We start from the raw sequence: 23833 nt of genomic DNA on the forward strand, positions 1-23833 counted from the left end.
AGCTAGTGAAGTCACCTGGTTTGAGAAGCATGAGGACTTGGCACGGAATAAAGAGTGGCATGGAATTTTTTTGTTCACTTAGTACAAAAGCCGTCTGAAACTTGTGTCCTGAATAATGTGTAAATATTTTAGGAGACGACTCCAGCCCTCAGTGGTTGTATAACTACAGTGAGCGATACTGAGAATGAAGAGAGAATACGCTAGCAGTAGTAAAAGTGGTGGATCAGCAAAGGATGCTGTGGCTTGGAGGTGAAGATGCGCATGGAAAACCTGAGATTTGTTCCCCGTCGAGACCCTACAGGGGAAACTCTAATACTCCACAAAAGAGTCTTTAGTAGTATTTGAAGGGGATTGGGGGAACAACAGAGGGAAGACGGCCCCTATGTAAAGCTTAAAAATTAAACTTTAGGTGTGACGCCACAATTGAAGAAGTGTCTGCCTCCATGTTGCTAGACAGAAGCAGAGGACCCAATAAAAGGCAAGTATAAGGACAGGCCACTCCATCCAGAATAAAGCTCGGAGATGAAGGTCTTCAAATGGCTTGGAGTTCGCAACCTGAGAACTGAAAGAGGCACAATCAGCTTGTATGTCTGGTGTCCAACTGGAGGTGGTGCCACAAGAGAGACTAATAAATGTACCTCACTTTCCATGAAGAAAAGGGATCTGGGTATCTTTAGAAGAAGGGAAGTTACAGAATAAGCAGGAAGAAGGATAAAATGGAATACATATTTGCCAAATTTTTTTTGTACCAACCTGATCTAGTATCTGTCTGGACAAAGGAAGTGTTCTGGGTTACTTTACCAGGATTTCAGTAAGTTATTTAATGCAATTTCAGGTGTGAGTATTAATTAAAGTGAAGACGATAAGGACTGTGAAGTAAAGATTGAATAAAACAAGGAAAAATAATAGGTCATCTCAAGAAAAGAGGCGCTGCGCAGTAAAGAAGATATTACTGAAACCCACTGAAGAGGATTTTAGGAACCACTTTCATAAACACTGTCGTTAGGGACATTCACAAAGTGCAAGCATGTGCCAATGACATGAAGCTGGGAAACACTGCCATTGCAGTTGAAAATCAAGCTATTGCAGCAGGGTTGTTAAGACTGTAGTAGCATGAAACCTCATATTCCTGAGTGCTGATGAGCTGCTAATGAGAACTCCTGTAAGAAAATTAATAAAAAGAGCAGGCAAGCCACCTGATTCTGTGCTTACTATAAGCAGTTTCACATGTAGCAGGAGAAATATTTTCCATATAGGTTAGATGTATAATTTAGCATGTGTACATTCAGAAAAGATTAATTAAAACTTGAAGAGGTGCAGAAGGTTAATGCCATCGGGAGAAGAAGGGGCATTTATTTTCTGATAACCTAAGCTCTTTTGGACTTCTGCCTAACATTTCAAAACACAGTTTGAGAAGGGATAGAATTGCTGCCTATAAATACATCAGGGAATAAATGCTACCAAAAGGGCAGCCTTCACGTACGAAAAAATAAATACATTTTAATGGAAAAAACAAAGAAGATTCGTAAACATTGAGGTTTTATAATAAGCCCAAGGAAGTGCAGGGCAGGAGGAGGACCCTGCTTTCCACATATTGCTTGATCAAGTTGTGAGGGAGGCCACGTAGTTGCTTTTAACAAAGGGGGGTCAGACTCAGTGCCCAGGCAAGTGCTGTCAGTTCTAATTTGCACATAGCTATAGGTTAAATCTTGTTCTGTTTGCTGTAATTAAAAAGATTGACTTATTCACTGCTTGAGAGATATCGTGGCGCAGCTCAGTGCTCTTGGAAGTGTTTGCCAGCTCTGAGTCTCCACATTTTTATCCTGCTGGGACAACGCTATAGCTGGTGTTTGCCAGCAGCTGCTGGGGAGTTTGCTTGCCTACCTGGAACAGACTGACACAGGGATCCAAAGGCTCCTATGTAGACCTTGCCTGAAGTCAGACTTTCTAGTTTCCAGAAGTTTTGATATTTTGAAACTCAGATTTCGATGCAAATCTCTTAAAATAAAATTCAGTTTCTCATTACTCAAGATTCTTCTTTTTTTTTCAGTTTTTACCAACAGGTAACAATGGATGTTTAAATATTATACATTATAATTGCATATAGAAACACAAATACGTGTATTTTAAAACCATCCCTATTAGAGCTGCTAGAATCCATAGCTCCAAAGCAGCTGCCGTACCACAGGGGTGGCCTTGGTCCAGAAGCTCCCAGGCCAACTGGCTCCTCTGGCTACCTGCTTCCTACAGTTAGGTTACAGAGAAGAGCAGACCAGGATCTGGCCAGACTGGGTCTAAAGCCCCATAACACAGGTGCTGGCATTACTCTGAAATTAGGAACTATTAGCCTAGAAAATTAAGGGACAGCAACAAGGTAATTAACACTCTTGCCTCAATATATTCCTTGCCATCCTACCCTTAGGCACTGCAAGTTGGTTATTTGCTGGAGATAAGCTATGCACTGTGGTGGTGGAGGGCTTGGGGGGCCGATGGTACCAGCACAACGAATGTACAGCTATACGGGTGAAAACACAAACAATTGGTAGGAGACATTTTATGCAACTTTTGCAATTGCAAAGCAGAGTCTAATATCATCTTGAAGGAAAGATTATTATTTAGGCAATTCTAACCAAATCTCAGTAATGAAATGTAAACTACAGGTGCCAGTATCTGGGATTCACCTCAGTGAATGGCATAGATCAGCCTGGTTTCATCTGGAAGTCATCCAGGGAACTTCTAAATTGTGAATAGGTACAAAACCAGCACTGACGAACTAGTGCCTGCTGCTGTTACATTAAAAGTAACAGACAATAAGCCCGCAAAAGAGCTCAGGAATTCATTAGTATATCCTGTGGGAGAGGATGACTGGTACAAATTTGAATTGGGCCCAGAGTCTCAAAGTTCTTCTAGACGTCCAAGCCTTTCCTGCGCATGAGTTAATTTTCCTGGGAATGACGACTTTTTCCTGAGAATAAACCCTTGTACAAGCATTTAGAGGTCATTCCTCCCCACAGCACTGGAGCTAAAACAAGACCAGCCAGTGTTTCCAGAAGTACATCCGCTCTAGCTCAGCCCAGTGCATCTTGTGCTGCTGAGGATCAGAGTAGCTCCCTGGTACATTCATTGGTGCTTTGTGCCTCAGGCTGGATCCATGCTGAGTTGAGCAGAGATTTGATGCTGTGCGTTTCAAGATACCTCTTAGCAAAAAAGGGCACAGAGCTGGGCTGCAGAGCTGGGCTGCTTACAGGGGCCTGAATCCAGCTGACCAGATCTCCTCTGACATAAGTCTACCAGAGAAGCCCGGAGGACACCTTTTCGGCAGGATATTATATCAGTGTGAACCTTGTACAGGAGGACAAACACTGTGCTCTTCTACTTGGCCTGCAAGGCTCGTGGGATTGGGCTGTGATCCACAACCCCCAGCATTCCCAGAAGGCACATCCAGACAAAGTGCCCTGATGATGGAGCCACCTTTCATTCTAACAGTGTCCCTAGCTGCCAAGTATCATCTCTACAAAAAAGCTGACAAAGCACAAGAGATCATAGGTGGAAAGAAGACACATGTGATTACAGCTTCTGATATGATATGCTCAGCCTCGAAGAGCAATGAAGAGGAAGGACAATGAAACCTAAGAAAGACAGGGCAGCAAAGGTGACAGCTCCACGATTACTCCATTTGCGCAGAGTCGAAGCAGGGAATGCAGGGTCACTTCTCTGGGGAAGCAAACAGAAGGGATATACCCAGGTGAGAGGTGGGAACTGCGTAGGGCTTGTCCTGAAAAAGGGGTAGACAAAGCCTGTCCTTCCTCTGCCATATCCAGCTGCCTTCTTCCTTTTCATTCAGGATAAAGACCATTAATAAGATAAACCATAGGAACATGAGAAGGAAAGAGCATTGGAATTGTGTTTTATGGTTTGTTTCTCCCCCACAGTCCTGTTTCCTTGAGCCTTGATAAATGAATGTCTTATCTGATGGTTCAGTATATTTGGTGTTGGAAGGAACAAGGTGAATCAGGATAAATTCTGCAGTTTGGGAGCGCATTGATCCTACCTGCAGGTCACCACTGGAGATGGGGCTCTCCAGAGAGGCCAGGTGCAAGGGAACGTCTCTGGCACAGTGGAGGGCAGGAGCCCATGGTGCCAGGTTGCCAAGAGTCAGCAGCTTCTATTCCTGGCTGCCAGCTTTTCAGGACAGGTTCCTTCTGCTCGGCACAAAATCCAGCCCCAGCCCCAGCAGGATCTTCTGTACCGCTTCACAGGTCTCAAGCCTTCTTGCCGTGATGGCAAGTCCGTGGGTGCGGATGTATTCACACGAGCTACACTGACACATTCATAAAGGAAGGTACTGGGATGACCAGTGATTTGGGCTGGGAATCAGCTGGGCAAACTGGTTTAGCAGAGGCGTGGGGCCCATGGGGCACAGCACAGAGCTGGGACTCTGGCAGTGCCGTGGAGCAAGGAGTCCATTAACTTGTCTGATATCTTCTTGCGTGTGCACAAATTGCATGTTTGGGTAAAGGAGTTTCCCCATTCCCTTCTGCACCACATGAAAAAATATTTTGCTGGTTGGACTCAAAATTCCTGCTTGATGATTTTGGTTGATTGTGCCGTAAATCCGCTATCCTGAGGGAGTGAGTTCTTGTTCCCTGCTCCCCGATCCCGTACGAGCCAGGATGGTATGGGCACAGACTTCACTTCACCATGCCTGCTTTGCTCCTTCCTAGGGTGGAAACCACCCCTGGCCCGAACAGCCCTGGGGCCCCATGTGCGCCGTTTCTGATTCTGACCCTTTTGTGATGGGAGAAACAGAACCGTGGGCAATAACTGAGAGGAGGTTTCACCCAAGATTTATACAACAGCAGAACGGGGCTCTTTTGTTTTGTTCTTTGTTTCTTTCTTGATAATCCCTGATGTTTACTTCACTTTTTCTTGGCAAGCAGTGAGCTGACATCACCACGACCCTCTGATCTCTTCTGTGAGTTGCATTAGCTAATTTAAGTCCACCCTCATGCCATGCATCCTTGATTACACCACCTGTCCATCACTTTGCATCTACCAACACGGACCGCAATCTGCTGTTAATGTGCCCAGTCACTCAGCACCATTATTGTCCCCTTGAACTCTTCGAGGCAGCTTCAGTCCTTTATTGCCCTAAATTAGTATCGCAGCTAATTCTGTCCCATAACTGCTCATGTGCTTTTTCAGACAATTTATGAAGATGCTGAAAAGCACAAGCCCTAGTGCAGCTCCTGAGGAAGGCATCTCTGGTACCTTCCTCCGCCTTGAAAACTGACCTGCCATCCCACCTTCCACTCTCTGCTTAACCATGGACACTGACATCTTATAGCATGAAATGGACCAAGGACATTTGGTGCAGAACCTTGTTCAAAGCTTTTTGGGATCCAGGTACACTATGTACATACACTGAGCTGCACCCACACGCTTCCCGCCACCTCTGAGGAGCAGCAGAAAGGCAAGACTTCTGCCCAGGGCGGAGTGGTGTCATCCTCAAACTTCAATAGAAATAAATTCTTTTCTTAACTGTACATCACTAAAAAGAAGGGACACCCACTGCTGAGGAGAGGGGAGACACCCACCACTAAGGGATCCTTCAGCCATTGCTGAGGAGAGGAGATACCCACCACTGAGGGGTCCCTCACCCATTACTGAGGAGAGGGGACACCCATGGCTGAGCGGTCCCAACCCCACTGCTGAGGAGAGGGGAAAGCCACCACTGCGGGGTCCTTCACCCAACATTGAGGAGAGAGGACAGCCACCACTGCGGGATCCTTCACCCAACACTGAGAAGAGGGGACAGCCACCGCTGAGGGGTCCCAGCCCCATCACTGAGGAGAGGGAACACCCACCGCTGAGGGGTCCCAGCCCCATCGCTGAGGAGAAGGGACACCCACCACTGAGGGGTCCTTCACCCAACACTGAGGAGAGGGGACAGCCACCGCTGAGGGGTCCCAGCCCCACCGCTGAGGAGAGGGGACACCCACCGCTGAGGGGTCCCAGCCCCACCGCTGAGCAGAGGGGACACCCACCACTGAGGGGTCCTTCACCCAACACTGAGGAGAGGGGACAGCCACCGCTGAGGGTCCCAGCCCCGCCGCTGAGGAGAAGGGACACCCACCACTGAGGGGTCCTTCACCCAACACTGAGGAGAGGGGACAGCCACCGCTGAGGGTCCCAGCCCCGCCGCTGAGGAGAGGGGACACCCACCGCTGAGGGGTCCCAGCCCCACCGCTGAGGAGAGGGGACACCCACCGCTGAGGGGTCCTTCACCCAACATTGAGGAGAGGGGACACCCACCGCTGAGGGGTCCCAGCCCCGCCGCTGAGGAGAGGGGACACCCACCGCTGAGGGTCCCAGCCCCGCCGCTGAGGAGAGGGGACACCCACCGCTGAGGGGTCCCAGCCCCACCGCTGAGCAGAGGGGACACCCACCGCTGAGGGGTCCCAGCCCCGCCGCTGAGCAGAGGGGACACCCACCGCTGAGGGGTCCCAGCCCCGCCGCTGAGGAGAGGGGACACCCACCGCTGAGGGGTCCCAGCCCCGCCGCTGAGGAGAGGGGACACCCACCGCTGAGGGGTCCTTCACCCAACATTGAGGAGAGGGGACACCCACCGCTGAGGGGTCCCAGCCCCGCCGCTGAGGAGAGGGGACACCCACCGCTGAGGGTCCCAGCCCCGCCGCTGAGGAGAGGGGACACCCACCGCTGAGGGGTCCCAGCCCCACCGCTGAGCAGAGGGGACACCCACCGCTGAGGGGTCCCAGCCCCGCCGCTGAGCAGAGGGGACACCCACCGCTGAGGGGTCCCAGCCCCGCCGCTGAGGAGAGGGGACACCCACCGCTGAGGGGTCCCAGCCCCACCGCTGAGGAGAGGGGACACCCACCGCTGAGGGGTCCTTCACCCAACACTGAGGAGAGGGGACACCCACCGCTGAGGGTCCCAGCCCCGCCGCTGAGGAGAGGGGACACCCACCGCTGAGGGGTCCGAGGAGCCGACGGGGCTGCCCCGCCCCCCGCGCAGGGGCCCCAGGCAAGTGCCGGCGGGGGGCTGGGGTGGGGTAGGGGCAGCCGCCGGGGGTACCGCGGGTTCGAGTTCCGCGTCGGGCGGCTCACCTGGCCGGGCCGGGCCGGGTCGGGCGGCGGTAGACTTTGCCTCCAGCCTCTATAAAAGGTAACGGCGGCGTGAGTCAGAGCCGCCGCCTCCTCCCCGCCCGCTCTCACGTACGCGCGGCCGGGCGGGCAGGCAAGCACGGAGCCGCCGCCGGCCGTCCCGCACCCGCGCACTTGCTGGAGATGAGCCGCGCCGCGCTGCGGGTCTCCCTCCTGCTCCTGGCCGTCCTGGGCCGCGCCGGCGCCGGCAGCGAGCACGACTCGGAGGAGCACGGCGGCGAGGACTCCCCGCACTCCCCGGAGAAAGGTGAGCAAGGGGTCCCCCGTGCGCGGGGCACCCCGATGCATGGGGCACCCCGCTGCTGGGTTTGGGGTCCCCTATGCACGGGGCGCCCTGATGCATGGTGTACCCCGCTGCTGGGTTTGGGGTCCCTGGTGCCTGGGCACCCTGATGCATGGAGCACCCCAAGACTGAGTTTGGGGTGCCCTGATGCATGGGGTGCCTTGATGCATGGGGTTCCCCCCTTGCTGAGTTTGGGGTCCTTGATGCATGGGGCACCCCAATGCATGGGGTGCTGGATTTGGGATGCCTAATGCTTTTGGAGGGTCCCCAATGCTGGGGAGCTCTTCCCTTGCTTGGTTTGGGGGGGGCTGCTGCACCTCCTGCTGCACCCTTGTTAGGGGGTCAGGTGTGCCCCAGTGTGGGGTGCCCCTGTGGGGCTGTGCACCCCAAGCATCGCCCAGCTGTGGGAGCAGCGCCCCCCCCAGCACGTCCTTGCCTTTGTCCCTGCTCCCGCCAACTCCTGTGCAGCCCGACCCCTGCCCAGGGGCTGGCGGGCCCCGTTTTGTGTGCAGCCCTTTTCCCCTACTAAGACCCTTTTGCATCAGATTAGGGGGCTCACGGCTGCTGGTATGGGGGTAACAGGGGCTGTGCAGCAAGCAGTGTCTTGCTGGGAGTGCCCGGAGGGTCCAGCCCCGGACTCTGGCGTGGTGGGGTGGTGGCTGGTCCCCTTTGTCCAGCAGCATGGCCTCTGCCCAGCTGGGTCCGCTGTGCCTGGCCCTGCATCCACGTTGTCCCCCCAGGTTCGGCCCCGCTGTGGAGTTGGTGGGGGTCTGCCCCATGGCTGACGATGGCAAACACGGGACGTGCCTGAACTCAGGGCTGGGTGGTGTTGTGTGCCCCCCCACCCTGAGAGCTGTCTTGCTGGCGGTGTGGGGGCTTTCAGATTTCACGGTCACTTTCACCGGGGGAAAAGTCCTGGGTCTTTAGTCTTTGGTCTTGGTCCTTTTTCTGACTGGGGAGTGTGGTGCTGCCAGCGCTCAGCAGGGATTTTGGAGCCGTGCCATACATTTGCTCGCGTGGGGCTGAGTACTGCACTGGGACGTTCCTGTCGCTGGCTACGTTCCTCGTCCCAGCATTGCCCGCGGGTTTGTTTCCCGAGCTCAGCCTCATAACGTGTCCTTGGTTTTGCCTCTGGTAAGGAGTTGCCTTGACCTGTGCCAGGACAGCTGCCCTGTGGTACGGACCAGCAATTGTTCGGTGCCAGGAGCTGCTTTTGTTGTTGCAATGAATCACATTTCTTACCAGAGCTGCTCTTGCCGGGCTGAGCACTGGACAGAGATGGGGACGCAGATGGTCCTTGCCACAGAGATGAAGTAACCCAGGCCACAGGGTGGGAGGGCGTCAGGCGTTCAGCATACCGGCATGATGCGCTGGCAGCAAGCAGCTGGGCACCGCGTGGGGTTTGGGATGGGTGGGTGGGGAGACTGGGATGGAGATGGGAAAAGGAGGTGAGGGGTGGGAGGTGGCAGGGAGGTAGGTAGGGAACAGGCAGCCTGGCCCATGCTGTACTGCTGTTAGAGGCTGAAGATCTGGCTGGAGCCCCGTGAGGGAGCAGGTCTCGGCTGGGACCCACCAAGGCTCCTGCCAGACGCTAGAAGCTGCGTGTCTCGGCACCACTGCCAGGCAGTGTGCTGGCTCCCTCTTCCGCGAGGCTTGTGCACGAGGTTGGGCTGGTGGCCCCCCAGCCCTGGGCACTCTGCACAAGCCGGGGGGTTGTCGCTGAGGCTTTGACATGAGCTTGCTCTCTGAGGAGCCTCTGGCTTGTTCAGAGACATGAGCCCTGTGTTAAGGGTGTCTTTGGGAAACTTTCCCTTTCCCACTGCAGCCTGTTTCCTCTCTCCCTCCTGTTCAGACCTGTCCTGCTCTCCATGTCCTCTTCTTGCTCATTCCCCGATGCCCTTTTCCTCCAGCTGAGCCCGCTTCTGTTGCTTAATACCGCGTATTCGTCTCATTCCCCAGCTCCAAGCACTGATGTGTCCCCTGGGATTTCCCCATTTTTATCCCTTCTGCTGGGATGGCCCTTTCTCTATAGCACTCTGCGATTGTTTCCTTTTTCCCCTGCTACTTGCTGGGGCAATTGGGTTCACAGGGAGCAGGAATGTGCCCTGGAGTAAAGCCTGCCCTATGCCTTCTTCCACCCAAACCCTTGCCCCTATGCGGGAGAGCTGGCTCAGTGTTGGGCCCTACAGCCTGAGCAGTCCTTCCCCAGGAGCACAAAGAACAATCCCTGTGGCAACCTGTGCTACCAGTGGCAGATTAAAGGTTGATCCCAAAGGCTTGCAGTGGGTCTGAGTTTATAAACACAAAGGGGCTTTAATGCAGCCAGGCTTGGGAGGGATCAGTGTCCCTATGGGCAGTGCACGGGGTGGTGTCCTGGGCTGAAAGGACATGGGTGCTGCATGGGGTGTGTGTCTGGATGGAGAAACCAGGGCTGTGCTGGTGGAGGTAGGGCTGGGATGGCACAGCCCTGCTGTAGAGAGGCTCCTCGTGGCGCTTGGCAGAAAGTTGCTCGGGCTGCGCATAGACAGCCCAGACCCCGTGCCGTGCCATGCTTGCCACAGACTGGCCAGGGGAGCTGGCTGTGGGCAGCATGAACACAGTGGCACAACCTGAGTACTGTGATCAAGTTACTGCTTTCAAGGGACATGGTGCTTTGATGTGTTTTGTAGGCTGGGACCTAGCTGCTGTGGCTGGTCCCTGCTTTGGGACCTTGTACTCTGTGCATCTCTGCATGTCCTGATACCTTCCAGCTCACTGAGCATCAGGAATAATACCCTGCTTTCCCTCTTCTCTGGGCCATGAACTCCACTGGTCTCCACACAGCCTAGGACTGGTCTGCAGACAGGGGCTTCTTCCCTGGGGGCACAGCGAGGTGGTCCTGCCCTGGCATCTCCTGCGAACCGCCCTCATCCCACGGGGCTTTGACCTGGGTCTGGCCCAGGGCTGGGTCCCAGCAGGGAGAGGAGGCTCTGGCAGGATCCCAGTGCTCCCTGTGGCTGAGCGCAGGGCATCGTGTGCCCAGCTGATAACAGAGCAGGATGTCCAAGCTAGAAGCGAGACTGCTGCCCTGCCCACCACACACAAGCCATCGAACTTTGCTGGAGTTCAAGGCGAGTAGGCAGCACCGATGGCTGCAATGCTGCCAGGCAGCATCCACGCTGTGAACAGCACACGTGTTTCAGTGTTGTCAGGTGCCCTGCAGCAGCTTCAGGCTGTGTACCCCTTAAAATGTGAAAAGCTGAGGATGGACGTATAGGGCAGACCTATAGGGCAGGCCCTCTAGTCTTCCTCCTTATTGCCTGGCTCTGCCGAGGGGTGCCTCTTGCTCTGTGCAAATGATCCTGAGTCCCTCGAGTCCATCCCTATGTCCCCTTGGTGAGGTCTCCTGGGAGCAGCCTGCTGCATTGGTGCCTTTCCTACATGGGATTAGCAGCGGCCCACGGTTGTGCTGGCTCCTCACCCTGCCGAAAGCTGCTCCTACCCTTCCTCCCAGGCTGCAGGACATGCCGAGCAGCACGCTGGTAATGGCAGCGTCTGCTTGAGCTCGGCAGGAAAGTGTTGTTGGATGGTGTTGGATGTCAAGGAGGGAAGGGAGCTGGCGCTTGCGGCAGAGCCAGTATCCCAAAATGGGAGGGCCGAGAGGCACCGAGCAACAGGGGGAGAAAGCACAAAGGAGGGAGCGAGTGAAAGGGGGGAAGCTCTGCTGGATCGCAAGCTGCTGGGGGAAGGTGGGTGGTGTTTTGTGCTCAGCTGGACTGGAGGGGCTCTGCATTGCTGAGCACGGAGGCTTTCTTGCCTGTTGGTACCCTACTACATTTTCCTGCTGGAGGAAACTCCTTGCAGGAGTCCTCTTCTTGCATGTTATCTCCCATTGTGTTCGTTGCAGCAGCAAGGTTGTTTCCCCCCACATTTTTGGGAGTGCTTTGCAGTCCCTGCCAGACCTGTGGGTGCTCAGAGGTAGGGCAGGGCCTGCAAAGAGCTGCAGCACCCACTGCCGAGGTGCAGCCACATCTGTTGTGGTGAGTGGCAGCAGTTCAGCAGAAAGGAGACCTGGCACCCCGCAGCTTTCCGAGGGAGAAGACGTGCTCCAGCGGTGAGCGTGGGAGGCAGACTGAAATTATGCAAATTGACATTTGGGTAGGGCAGTGGGTTAATGTTCATGGCAAAGGGCTGTGAGATTGCGAATGCCCCCACGTGGAAGGGACCGGAGTATTGCAGGGCTCCTCCGAGCTGCGCTGAGGCCGGGGCAGATACCGAGAGCCCGACCCAGCGCCCAGGCTGGGCTCGCCTCGAAGCTCTTGTGCAGTGCTTGGTGCATGTGCCAAGGGGGCCCAACCCTGAACAGCTGGGCTTGCGAGATGCCTCCTGAAGTGGGTGGCCTGGCTGCGCCGTAGCTGCGCCCAGATCCACGGCATGGGGAAACGCACTCGGGTGGCTTCCCCGTATATATGGATCATGGCTCTGATGCCAAGAGACCCCTGGGGAAGTCTGTTCTGTTGCGATGGATCAGACTGACTCCTGGGTGCAGTTGCAGCCTTCAGAGTGTTCAAAGCTACTGAGCTGAGCCGGCGGGAGGCTGCGAGGAGGGTACGGAGCCCCCTTGGCTGTGGGAACAGACGGGCGCAGGCGGACGTGGGAGCCTGGGGTGGGTGGCACAGTGCTGACACAGCAGGGCAGGTGCCAGCACGGTGCTGTTACTCAATCTACGATATGTTTGAGTTGCTTTCTGTCGAGGCAGAGTCCCTGGAGGTGAGCGGAAAGCGGGGTGCCAGGGCGGGCCGTGCTGGTTGAGGCATGTGCAGCGAGCCAAGGCACTGTGTGCCAACCCTGGGCTGCTGTGGCTCACCTGTGCCAGGACTGCGAGTGCCCCTTGGGGGGGCTCCCCATGCTGATAGGCACCCTCCTGTGTGGAAGCCATGACCACCTCGTGCAGATAGTGCCTGGTGCGGCAGGAGAGTGGGGACAGGGTAGGGGGAAGATATGGGGTGTTTCCAGAGGAGCGTCGATGTACTCTGGATTTTGGTACATAGTCAGTGTCCGGGGACCAGGTAACCTTTGTGTGAGCAAGATGGGCAGGATGAATCTCAGCTTGCTGCAGCACAGCTGGGTGCATCCCAGGGCAGTGCCATCCAAGCAGGCATGGAGAGGGTAATGCAGCCTGTCCCGGAGCACACATGTTCCTGCCTGATACAGGCAGCTGTGGCTTGCCCAGCCCTCTGCTTGCTGCCCCTTCTTCATATGCTTTTGGGAGTACCCCGAGGTGACTCCTGAGCGTCAGAAGCGCTGCAGAGATGAGTCACTGGCAATGCTGGAGGGAGTCCTGAGGGCTGTTCCCATCTCCGCAACTGCCCCTAAGCACCCTCCAGCCCTTCCCAGCCTGGTTTTGCCGTGGCCATCCGCTCTCCAGGGTGGCAGCCGCACTGAAGGCCCCCAGCAGCGCCCATGCCTGGATCCTTGCTGAGAGGAGGACAGGATCCCACTGGGCTTGGGGCCTTGAATAGGACATCTGGGCCTGGGAAAGCGTGCCTCTTCCTTTCTCACCCCTGAGCTGGAATCCGCTCCTATTAATAGCAAGTGGCTGTCGATAGCCGTTGTTAGCCGATAGCCGTTGTTAGCAGCAGGGATGGGGACTGGAGCCCCTTCTGCATCCTGGCCAGGCTGGCAGGCGTTTGGCCCCACCAAGGGACTGAGAGGGTATCAGGGCTGGACTGCACCTGCTAAATGCTCCTCCATGTCCTTGCACCCCAGGGAGCTGATGGAAGTGGGTGTAGATGCTGCCTCTTGCTGCTGGGTGCATGAATCCCTTTGCCCCAAGCCTGTCCCAACCTGGCACCCTCCACTTCTGCCCTTGTGGGCTGGGATGTGCCAACAGCCTGTCTGCAATGAGGAGCATGCTGGTAAGGACAAGTCAGAGGAGGAGCCCGTCAATTACCTGTCGTGCCAGTGAGGGCAGGGGCATAATCCTCATGGGCCACATTTCTCTCCTTGGGGCAAATCCAAGCCCTGCATCCCTTTGCCTGGAGCTGCTTGTATGCAGAAGACTTGGTGATAGCCAAGGTGTTTGGTCGAGGGCATCGGAGGGCACCTCTAAGGCTAGCTCCAGTGACATACCAGTAGCCTGGGCTTTGCTGGCAGCTCTGGAGGAGGGTGGTGGTGCGAGGGCTGGTGTGTGGAGCACTGTCTTACCCTCAGGACTTGCCCCAGGAGGGCTTTGCTCCCTCTGGATCTGTGCTCCGGGGACACCCCCAGCCGTAGGAGGCTCAGGGCACACCAGGGCATATCCTGCCCTGCCTGTGTGCCCCATGGGTGACATGGGTTGTGCAGAGGTCCCAGCACGGACTCCCCCATCCTCCCTCCTGCTTTTCCTAGGGAAAGGGTTTGTGCATGGTAGGACCCTTATGCAGCTCTGCGTGGGAATTTGGGTGGTCAGGTGAGTTGGGGCAAGGGAGTGCCAGGGGGCTGCCAGGATGGAAGCTGGGTGTTTGGTCTGGCACTTTTTCCTGTGGCAGTCTGCCCCCATCGTAGGGGTGCTCGCTGATGAGGAAGACAAGGTTTTGATGCTCGGTTGCTTCCTCTGCTTTCCCTGGTGGGAAGAGGGTGTCTGCACTGTGCAATGCAGCTTGCCGCCCAAACTCCTTGTGGTGTGGGAGCTGTCCTTCCCCACACCCCCTGCAGCGTTTCAGCATCGCAGGAGTGCCACCAGGACAGGCTGCTCTTGCTTACAGAGCCTGAGCAGGGAAGCTGCAGGCTTGCCTTGTTAAGTGCTTTGTCTTGGGACCTCTTGGGAGGTTTTGGCTGCTCCGGAGTAGGTGCAAGAACGCTGGTACAGCTGCTCAGTGACGGAAGCTGCTTGATTTTTCCATTATAAGGGTGATAACAAAGCATCAAACCCTGGGGTTTTCCCTCTGGCTGACAACTGCAGAAGACCTGGCCCTGCTCAGGGGAGGCAGTGCCCTCTGGGAGCATCCTCCTCGCTGGGGCAGGGGGAGAGTGGGAAAGCCAAGGCAGGGAGGGGGATTGAAGGCAATGGGAGCCCAGAGACCTGCTGCTGGGGCTGGGAACGCTGCCTGGCAGAGGTGTGTTTGCTGCCAACCTTTCCCTTCCATTCATGTGGGTTTTTTCTCTTTTTTTCAAGGTCCTGGCCACAGTCACTGGAGCTATGAAGGTAAATACCCTGCAGTTACTCCTGCTTTTTTCCTACCACCCGGCAGACCCTGGGCCTGAGCCAGCCATGGTTAATGATTACAGGGCTCCTGTGCGCACTTCACGGCTCACCCTTCCCTCCTGCCTAACCCTGACGCTTCAGCGGTGCCTAAACCTGGGCACGGATGGGCTGAAGAGCCGGGGGTTGCTCTGATTTGAGCAGGAAGCAGCGGCTCTGCCGAGGGTTTCCCCAGCCCCCTGGGTGTGGGGGGATGCCCCTTGGGGCAGGGCTGCTCCCTGAATGGGAGCCCTCCTGATCCTGTGCCAAGCGGGGAAGCAGGCTAGGCTCTCCAGGCTGGACTTGCAGCCTGTGCTGGGACTTTGACCTGCCCAGGGATTAGCTTGTGTCCTCACCTCTGTCCTCTGTCACCCTCCCTCCCCATCCTGCCTGGCCCTGCCCTCCCATCATGGCTTGGGGGGCTTCTCCACAGCACCCATGGTGGGCATCACTGCAGCGCTAGCAAAAATGCACCTCTTACTGCTGCGGTGGTGGGTCAGGCCCCAGCACCATCACTCTGCTCAGGACCAGGGGCTGGCTTGGACCTACTAATGCCCAGCTCTATCTTTACGGGGGTCCTGTGAGGGGCTGGGCTGGGGACGAGCCTAGATTTGCACTGGCCCAAGACGTGCTAGAAGCAGCGTGCTGGAGTGCAAGGGGAGGTTTCTGGGGCATCAGTCGTGTTTATCCCAGCTATGGCACTGGGGAGAGGTGGCAGTTTAAGCAGCCGCCCTAGTCATGTGAGCTGGCCCTTTGCAGGGCTGTACCGGTGCAGTTAGCAGCCGGGAACCCATCAGAACTGTCGCTGTGGGCTCGTGTGATCCCAGCGGTTGGCACTGTGGTACCTCGCTTGAGGAGCAGCGCGGGCGAAGTGGTGGGTCGATACCTGCCAGGCTGTGCAAGGCAGCAAGCATGTGATGAGCTGCAGAGCAGCAGCTCCTCAGCTTGCCAAGTCCACTTATAAATGATCTTCTCGCACTCTTCCCAAACACCCCCAAAATAGACTTTCCTGGCAGCTCACCATGCTCTGAGACCTTTTCTGATACAGCTGCATGCAGTCACATGGTTGCACAGAGCTGCTCCCAAGCTAACTTGATGGAAACTAACCTTACATGCATGGCTTATTCCCTGGCCAGTGCTCGTCCCCTTCCCCACCACCCACCAAAGCTCCTTTCTGGGGGGCTCCTTGTCCGTCTCACGGGCACTCCCTCCCTTCCTCCTCGTACCAGACCGGCTGCACTGGGGTGTGGACTACCCCGACTGCATGGGCACCATGCAATCGCCCATCAACATCGATACCGCCAAGACTATCTTCAGCCCCCAGCTGCGGCCGATCCAACTGTCTGGCTACAGCCTGCCTGCCAACAAGAAGCTCAAGCTGAGGAACAACGGGCACACAGGTGGGTGCAAAGGCACAGGCAGAGGCTGGAACACAAGCAGAGCCCGCTCAGCCTCTCCTGGAAGGACTGGGCTTCTCTGACGCCCTTCCCCTGGGCTCTGGGAAGGGGTTTCTCTTGCAGGCGGCAGTCATGTTGCCTTCAAGGCCAAAAGGGAAGCATCGGGCTGTTGAGCCTTTACAGGTCCGTGTAGTTTCCTGGCTGGAGGGGAGAAACCAGGAGATGGAGAACTCGCCACTCACTGCTTTTGGGAGCTGGCTCCAGGAATTTGTTAAAACCCACATTTCCTTTAAAAATGTGTCCCTGGTATTTCTGATGCAGGTTTGCAGCCACTGGTTCCTCCCTCGCATTTCATTTTCAAAGGACTAGTAAGTCTCTGAGGTGACTTAGCTTTTAAGGTACCTACCTCTCAGTCTTCTAGGACTGGCCAATTTCTTTAAGTCTCTGCTTCAGGATGCTATCTCAAGATCTTAAGAAATTTTTAAGTCTTTTGTTTCCCTTCTCCAATTTTAGAACGTTTTTTTGGAAAGTCTGGACACAACTTATTCACATTATTTTAGTATTAGTCTCACCATGCCAGATATGGAGGAAACACACATCTCCTTCCTGCTCACCACCCCAGGATGGTGGGTCCTGGTTGCTACCAGCTTTTGCTGGAAGCAAGCTGAGTGTTTTGTGCACACTGGTGTCTGCCAGTCCCCAAGCTAAGAAAAGTGGTGGAGAAAGGGACTTAAAGACTTGCTGACGGTGTGATAAGGCACCTCTTTGCCCTGGTAGCTAGTGAGATGGAGCTGACCTGTGTATACAGCAAACTCAACAGGTCAGACTCGCTGTGCATGGTCAGATCAGCCGCGCGGTGCATGCACAGAGCTTTATATTATGGCCTCCTGCCCTAGCGTGCCTGCAGAGTTAAACTAGTTGAGCTCGGTAGTTGCTATTTTAGACACTCTGGCATCTGGTGTTGCTTGGTGTTTAGAAAAGCAGTCAGAGCATTTTCACTGGGGTCGGGGGGGGGGAAGTAGTTTCTCACATGCTTATAAAGGTGCCTTTTTTTTTATTCTGGCAACTATGGTCTGCTTTATGAAAACCTTAAATAAATAAGAAGTTGCAAGTCCAGTAAGATATTTGTAAAGTTACTCCTTCTTGTAACATAAAGTGTATATGCTGTATAAGGTTTTTCAAGGGCCTGAAAATGACTCAGGTAGCTAGTAGAAAGAATGTGATGATTTAAATATACAAAAGAAATGTAAAAGCAGATAAATTCCCAGGGAGGGAGCAGTCTTCCACTTCCCATATTTGAGTTTTGTATCTCTGAACCCAGTGGCAGGGAACACGGGAGAGGACAAATGACTCATCACAGCCCTGTTACGTTAATCCCGAATCTGTGCCCTAGCTTGGTGATGTGACTAAGGGACACTTCACCTATAAAGAAGGAGGAAGGAACAGAGTTGATATTAAAAATGAGGAAAAGGTGCTTAGAAGGATAGGATAGCCTTTCTCAGGGCCCAGGGATGCTCCTGATATTTTTGCTGCATGTCCAGGTAACTCAGCTTTTAGATTTGCCACACTGCTGCTTAAGTCGAAGATAGCTGGCTATCATTTTGCCTTTAGATTGAAGTAGAAGGCAAAACCAAGTATGTATTTACCATACCCAAAGAGGCAAAATTTTAGCTCTAAATGCTTTCAAAAGATTTAATGCTTCCATGCCACCAGCTCCAGTGCTGTCAGATGCTCACAGGCTGCTTTATTTGAAAGGTCCCAGCTCGCCAAGTGCTGCAGCTCTCTCTGTCCAACTGTCCTGCTTTCATAGGTATTCACCACTCTGCCAATATCTTTCTCCATGAATTTTGTCCATGGTCTCTTTATATTATTCTCACTTACTGAATAAATTGTTAGATAACATTTGGCCTGGAGCTGGCCCCTGGGAGTCTCCGCAGAGGGGCTCTTCGCTTTCCAGCATTTTTGTAGCAGCTGTTTTTGAAGCTGATGTATTTACTTGGGTGTCCTACAACCTGAAGGCAAAAGTTGAACCCTGCCTCATTGGCACAGCTCTGGGTATTGACTTGCCCATAGCCTTATGAAAGATGGAAAGCAAGTTTGTTGTGACCAATTTCCACAAGCCCAGGGTGACTCTTTCCCTTGAGACATCTCCTCTGCGTTCCTGTGGGATGGACTAGGCTTTGTTTTACTGACCGACCTCTTCCTTCTGCCTCTGCAGTTCTCCTCGAGCTGCCTGAGTCACTGGCCATCACTGGCGGCTATGCCCAGCAGTACCGAGCTGTGCAGCTGCACCTGCACTGGGGCACCCCATCGAGACCCGGCTCGGAGCACACCGTCAACGGACACCGCTTTGGTGCGGAGGTAAGGAGCCCTCGGGGTGGTGGATGCATCCTCTCCTCTCCCGGTGCTGGACAGGGAAGGTGCTGGAGTGCTGTCTTGCTCCTAGCCCATGGCCCTGCTTGTCACTGGATGAATGCTGTAACCCCTGGCCAGGATCTCTGCTCCCCAGGCAGCTCTGCAGCAGCAGAGTTTGGTGTAGGAGGCCATGCTTTGGTGCTGAGCCAGACTCAAGCTGCAGCCTGCAGTGCAGAGGCGAGGAGGAGACCACTCTCCAGGATGCTCTGCCTGCAGGTGGGCTGGGGCTGGCGGCGTGTGAGCGGTGCAGCCTGTCTCCACGCTGCAGCCTGGTCCTCGGCTGATGGAGCAGGAGCTGCAGCGGTCCCCGGGTTGGGGGAGCCAGCTCCCCGGGTGGCTGTGAGCAGTCTGCTTTGGGAGCTGCAGGGACTGTTTACTCTGTATACACTGTCCTCCTGCTCTGCCAGCTCCCATCTGGTTTTATCCCTCCTTCTCTAGCTGCTGTCCTCAAAGTGAGCCCGGCTCTGCAGTACGACCCCCCGGTATCTAGGGCAGAGTGCTGGTTTGCTCTCCCTGACCGGGGAAGTTCCTGCAGGCAGACCTTCACGCTTGCTGCTTTGCAGCAGCACATTTTCTGGGTCCCACCAGCATATTCCCCTCCTAGGAGGGGTGCTTGTCACGGGTGCATGTCTCTCCCGGCCTTAGCTCCAGCAGACTGGAGCCCTGTGGGGGTGAGCACCTCCCGGAGGTGCCCATCCTGCATCGGGACTGCGTGTTTCCCTTCCAGATCCACGTGGTCCACTACAACACCAAGTACGACAGCTTTAAGGAGGCAATGGTCCACCCAGATGGCTTGGCTGTACTGGGTGCCTTCCTGGAGGTGAGTCCCATAAATCAGCCCTGGGCGAGAAGGGGTAGGAGCAGGGAGAGGGTGGGACAGAGCAGAGTCAAGCACAGTTTTGGGGACTGGCAAAGGTGCAAATGCTCCAGGGGAGAAGGGGAGAGAGAGGGCAGTCCAGAGGGCAGAGCAGCCCTGATGGAGGAAGGGGTCACGGGGATAGGGTGCCTCTCACAGAGAGCGATACCTCCCTGCTGGCACTGCCATCACCGTCCGGTCTCCGTTTGGCCCCTGTCCTTGTCATTACTGTGGGGTCTCTGTGTTGCAGGTTGGGCCAAGGGAGAACCCATACTATCAGGAAATACTTGAGCATCTGTACAACATCCAAAGTGAAGGTAAGGCCTTGTGCCACCTAGTACTTGTCTCAGGGGCTGCAGCCCAGCAGAGAAATCTGCTGCATGGCAGAAAGGGGCTGCAGCAGTCGTTTGCCGTATGTATGTGAGAAGGGGAGCATTGCACAGCTTGTACAGAAACAGCTCTCCAAGGTGCCCTCTGCTCGCACGTGCCTTTCCCTGTCTCCAGGGCAAACCCACTGCTCTTTCTCCAGTGCACCAGTGGCAGCAGTGTGGACCCTGGCACATGGAGTCCCAGGCTGCCCATGACCTCCATGCTGGTCCTGCCTGTTGTCCTCCAAGGGGTTGCCCCGGTCTCACTCCCATGGTGTTTCTTTTCCCAGGCGAGGAAGTCTGGGTGCCGGGATTCAACATTGCAGGTCTGCTACCTGCCAACCTGAAACTCTACTTCCACTACAACGGCTCTCTGACCACCCCTCCCTGCTACCAGACAGTGAAGTGGACAGTCTTCAACCAGACCATGCTGCTTTCTCATGACCAGGTCCGTGCTGGATCTTGCCCAGCCTCTCCCTGCAAACGTGCACCGTCTGTGCCGGTCCCCTGGGGCTCGCCTGGCTCCCAAAGGCAGGATGCACCCCACTCTGTTCACCCCGTTCTCCTTCCAGATGTCAATGCTGGCGATGAGCCTGAGAAACGACGACAGCAAACCTCTGGAGAACAATTACCGTCTGGCGCAGGACCTGCACGGGCGACGGGTGCTGGCAAGTTTCCAGACCACCCTCTTTTCGTCGAAGCAGCTGCCTCCTGGTAAGGAGCGCGTGAGCATACTCAGGCTGCACCCAGCTGCAGAGATGCAGAGACAGGGCGAGGAGCAGGAGTCAAGGCTTCATGTCTCTTATAGAAATGCAGCATTTGCATGCGTTAGCCCTGCCCGACAGGTGATTTAGAGCAGCACCGGTCTTGGGGTCCTGCTCTCCCGCATTTCTGCGCTTCTCTCACCCTGCCTAGGGAAGATCAGTTTCTAGGAACTATTTTATCCTTGGTCTTGCAGAAATAACAGTAGTGGGACTAGGGATGGTCAAGAGCAAACCGCCAGGTCCTAGCATCCCAGTTAGCTTCTTCATCCCCAAATGCAATAGCTTAATTCAGTAGGAGCTGCAGAGGTACAGGCTTGCAGTGAGCACCCCACCGCCAAACCCTGCGGGAAGAGCAGTGCAGGGGACCCCTCCTGAAGGCTGTGCTCTGCCAGCGGGGCCATGCAGCCATCCTGGCCAGGCACATGGTCCCCTGTCTGAGGCATCCCTGTCTGCCCGTCCTCGGTTCATCCTCGAAGGCCTTTCTTGCGTTGGTGGCTTCCAGCGATGAGTAGAAATTCCTGTTAATCCTCAGGTGTGACTATCGCTCTGCATTGCTGAATTCTTGCCTGTTGCTGCTCTCTGAGGTCATTGGCGTTTTTCTGTCCAACATCCTGTTCCTTTTCTGTTTTGATGGCATTTCCTACACCTTGTGTCAAGGTGACTAACAGAAACGGCACACAGGCCCTTGGGCAATACCTGGGTAACCACACACCGAGGTGCAAGGCACTTCCCTTCACCGTCCCACCTGCAGCCAGCTCACTAACGGCTGCAGGCTTTTAATCACCGTGGTCTTCAGCCTGGCTAGCAGTTTCCCATGTGGCACTGCATCAAATGCTTCACTGAAGTCAGGAGAGATAAAATCTACCGCATTTTCTTTGTCTAGAATATCACTTATCAAAGAAGGATATCAGGTTAGGCTGGCATGCTCTATCTTTGGTAAACCTGTTAGATACTTTATCATATTTTCCATTTACCTCCAAGCCTTTCTTTTACCACTTTGTTGCAGAAGCTGTTCCAAAGCCTCCAGCTGCCAAGGCTGGGGCAAGGGGGAAGTTGCTCAGCTCACCTTTTTTTTTTTTTTTTTTTCTTTCCTTATTTGCTATTTCTATCCAACAACCCCCACTTTAACAAAGCCATGAAGCCCTTGTTCCTGGAGCACCAGGACACTGTCCCAGTACTCCCGGATGAGGTTACTAGTCCCCCACCTTGTGTGCACAGGGTTGCTGGGGTTTTCTCCCCACCTTGGCGCTGATAATTATCTGCTTTAGCCGCTGATGGAGCGCTGTGGGGTCATGTCTCACTTTGCTTGCAGCTGCGCCTTCTGCGCCCACGCTTGTTGATCTTTCCCCAGTTTCCCCCAGTTCAGGAGAGCCGCTCCTGCCCCCGGCTGCTGGGCGAAGGCGACGACTTCCCCACAGCGGCTGCACAGCTGGATACAGCCCGCAGATAGTGCCACTCTGCGCACGATACCTGAGCCGTGTACAGATGATAATGCAGCTGTTTAAAAGCCACGCTGTCACCGGCTAAATATTTGCCCAGCACAGCTCCTGCCCAGCGTGTACGGTCACCGAGCCATCCCCGTGCGGGGTGCCCTGTCGGCAACGGCCGGCTGCCCCCTCCCGCGGAGCTGCTCACCATCTCGCTGCAGGCAACTGCCTGCTGGGCTCACCCCATGCCCCTCTTCAGGGTCTCCTGCGGGGTTTGGTGCAGTCATGGGGTGCTGCAGTGCTGGGCACCCTGCCTGCCTGCTTCCCGGGCAAATGGCAGCAGTGATGGGGAAGTTTCTGGCTGAGCTCAGCGAGGCTTTTGTGTGGGCTGTGGTTCAAGGATTTTTTTTTTTTTTTTTTTTACCCTCGATGCTTCTGGCAGGGTGTCAGGGCTAGGCTTCCTGCAGCAAGATGCTGCGAGCTGCTGGGGAGCCAGCAGGCAGCTCTCCCCTGCCTGCTGATGGGTGATGGGGAGTCTTGCAGGCAGCTCTGCTTTGGCAGCACGGCCTGAAGCCCTGCAGGCTTGACACTTCTCAAACGCCTTGGGCAACCTCTTGACTGCGCTGTCTTTCTTCCAGGTAGTGACGGCTCAGCAGCGACAGGTAGGTGAGGGGCTGGCCCGAAGGAGGGGAGGGCAGCCGGGGCGTGTACCTGCCTGGGAAGGGGGGGTCCTGGCAGCTGGGTGCTGAGCTGGGAGGTAGGCAGCCATGGTGGGTTTGCAGGGCTGCCCTAGCATCCATGCAGTTGACTCCCATCCTCTCGTCTTTGTCTCCTTTGCAGAAGGACACTCCAGCTCTTCATTTCACGCAGGTAAGTGTGCTCAGCTGAGGCTGCTGCCTTCGTGTCCCTTCTGCATTTGGGCTACCAGCCTGCTCCAGCCTTGCCGCATCTCCCTCAGCCGGCAGCTGCAGGAGAACGTCCCCAGTGTAATGTGCCTGTGCTTGGCTTGCAGGGGATGTGCTGGCCGTGCTCTTCGGGGTGCTCTTTGCCATCACGGCGCTGGCCTTCCTGCTGTACATCTACAAGCACCGCAGCCAGAACACACGGTGAGCGATGGGGAGCTGCAGAAGAGGGCCCAGGGAGTAGCGTGGGTCTGGGGCATGAGAAGGGGTTGTTAAGGGTGGTCTCTCGGGCAGCAAGATGGGTTAGCAGGCCCGCCCTGCCTGCTCTAACACTCCCCCACTTCCTCCCCCACCAGGCTGGACTCGCCAACCAAATCCAAGGTCATCTACACGGCAGCCACCACCGAGAACACGGCATGAGCCCCGCGCCTCTGTGGCAGTCCCAGCCCTGCCGGTTCAGCCTGCCACCCCACCTCCCCTCACTCCCACCCCGGGCCGAGGGAGGGCGAGCACTCCAGCATCCCTCAGCTGCACGGGCTGCCCACACGGACTGTTTGCCTGGGGCAGCATCTGGCCCCAGCAGATATTTTTGTTATAAAAAAAGGTAAAAATGTATTAAAAAACAAAAAAAGTTAGAAGCCTCCCATGGTGTCAGCCCTCTCCGCTGTCCTTGCGCGAAGCTGTGGGGCAGGAAAGGGTACCTGTGGAGCTGGACCCACAGTGGAGAGGGCAATGCAGGGACCCCTTCCTGACTGGCAGAGACAGCATCAGCCTCTGTGCCCTGGGCAGAGCTCCAGAGCAAGCAGTGCAGGGCTCCTTGCACAGCCCGGCCCTGCCTTCCATCGCTCTGGGACTTCTTCCTCCTCTTATTTGTGCAAAGCATTGTAAAAACATAGTCGCGGCTTGGTAGGGCTGGAGAAAGGCAGAGATGAAGGTGGCAGAGCCACCATTTCCTCGCTGGTCAGCCCCCACCCAGCTCCCCGCCAGCTCTACCATAGCTGGAGCAGTCCCAGATCCATGGCTGCCTCCCACCTTT

General features: G+C 55.5%; 1 protein-coding gene across 2 annotated transcripts; it reads left to right on the top strand.

Moving 5' to 3' along the window:
* Window positions 1-7064: 7064 nt before the first annotated feature.
* Window positions 7065-23440, top strand: CA9 (carbonic anhydrase 9). Of its 2 annotated transcripts, XM_075137915.1 has the most exons (12): window positions 7065-7431; window positions 14603-14632; window positions 15898-16068; window positions 18284-18426; window positions 19208-19300; window positions 19587-19653; window positions 19995-20152; window positions 20277-20418; window positions 22534-22557; window positions 22736-22765; window positions 22908-23001; window positions 23154-23440. In XM_075137915.1, exons 1-12 carry the CDS (start codon window positions 7308-7310, stop codon window positions 23215-23217), a joined length of 1140 nt encoding a protein of 379 aa, XP_074994016.1. In that variant the 5' UTR covers window positions 7065-7307; the 3' UTR covers window positions 23218-23440. The 2 variants fall into 2 exon arrangements, with proteins under 2 accessions (XP_074994016.1, XP_074994017.1); XM_075137916.1 differs by lacking the exon at window positions 22534-22557 and having other exon boundaries at window positions 7249-7431.
* Window positions 23441-23833: the final 393 nt, after the last annotated feature.

This window comes from Calonectris borealis, chromosome Z, assembly GCF_964195595.1.
Source record: "Calonectris borealis chromosome Z, bCalBor7.hap1.2, whole genome shotgun sequence".
Taxonomy (NCBI): Eukaryota; Metazoa; Chordata; class Aves; order Procellariiformes; family Procellariidae; genus Calonectris; species Calonectris borealis.

What these genes read in the sequence shown, in the direction of transcription:
- CA9 (XM_075137915.1), top strand. Translation starts at nt 7,308, where the DNA reads ATGAGCCGCGCCGCGCTGCGGGTCTCCCTCCTGCTCCTGGCCGTCCTG. An exon ending in CAGTCACTGGAGCTATGAAG is followed by an intron (nt 14,633 to 15,897) that starts GTAAATACCCTG and finishes TCCTCGTACCAG; the next exon opens with ACCGGCTGCACTGGGGTGTG. An exon ending in GACACCGCTTTGGTGCGGAG is followed by an intron (nt 18,427 to 19,207) that starts GTAAGGAGCCCT and finishes TTTCCCTTCCAG; the next exon opens with ATCCACGTGGTCCACTACAA.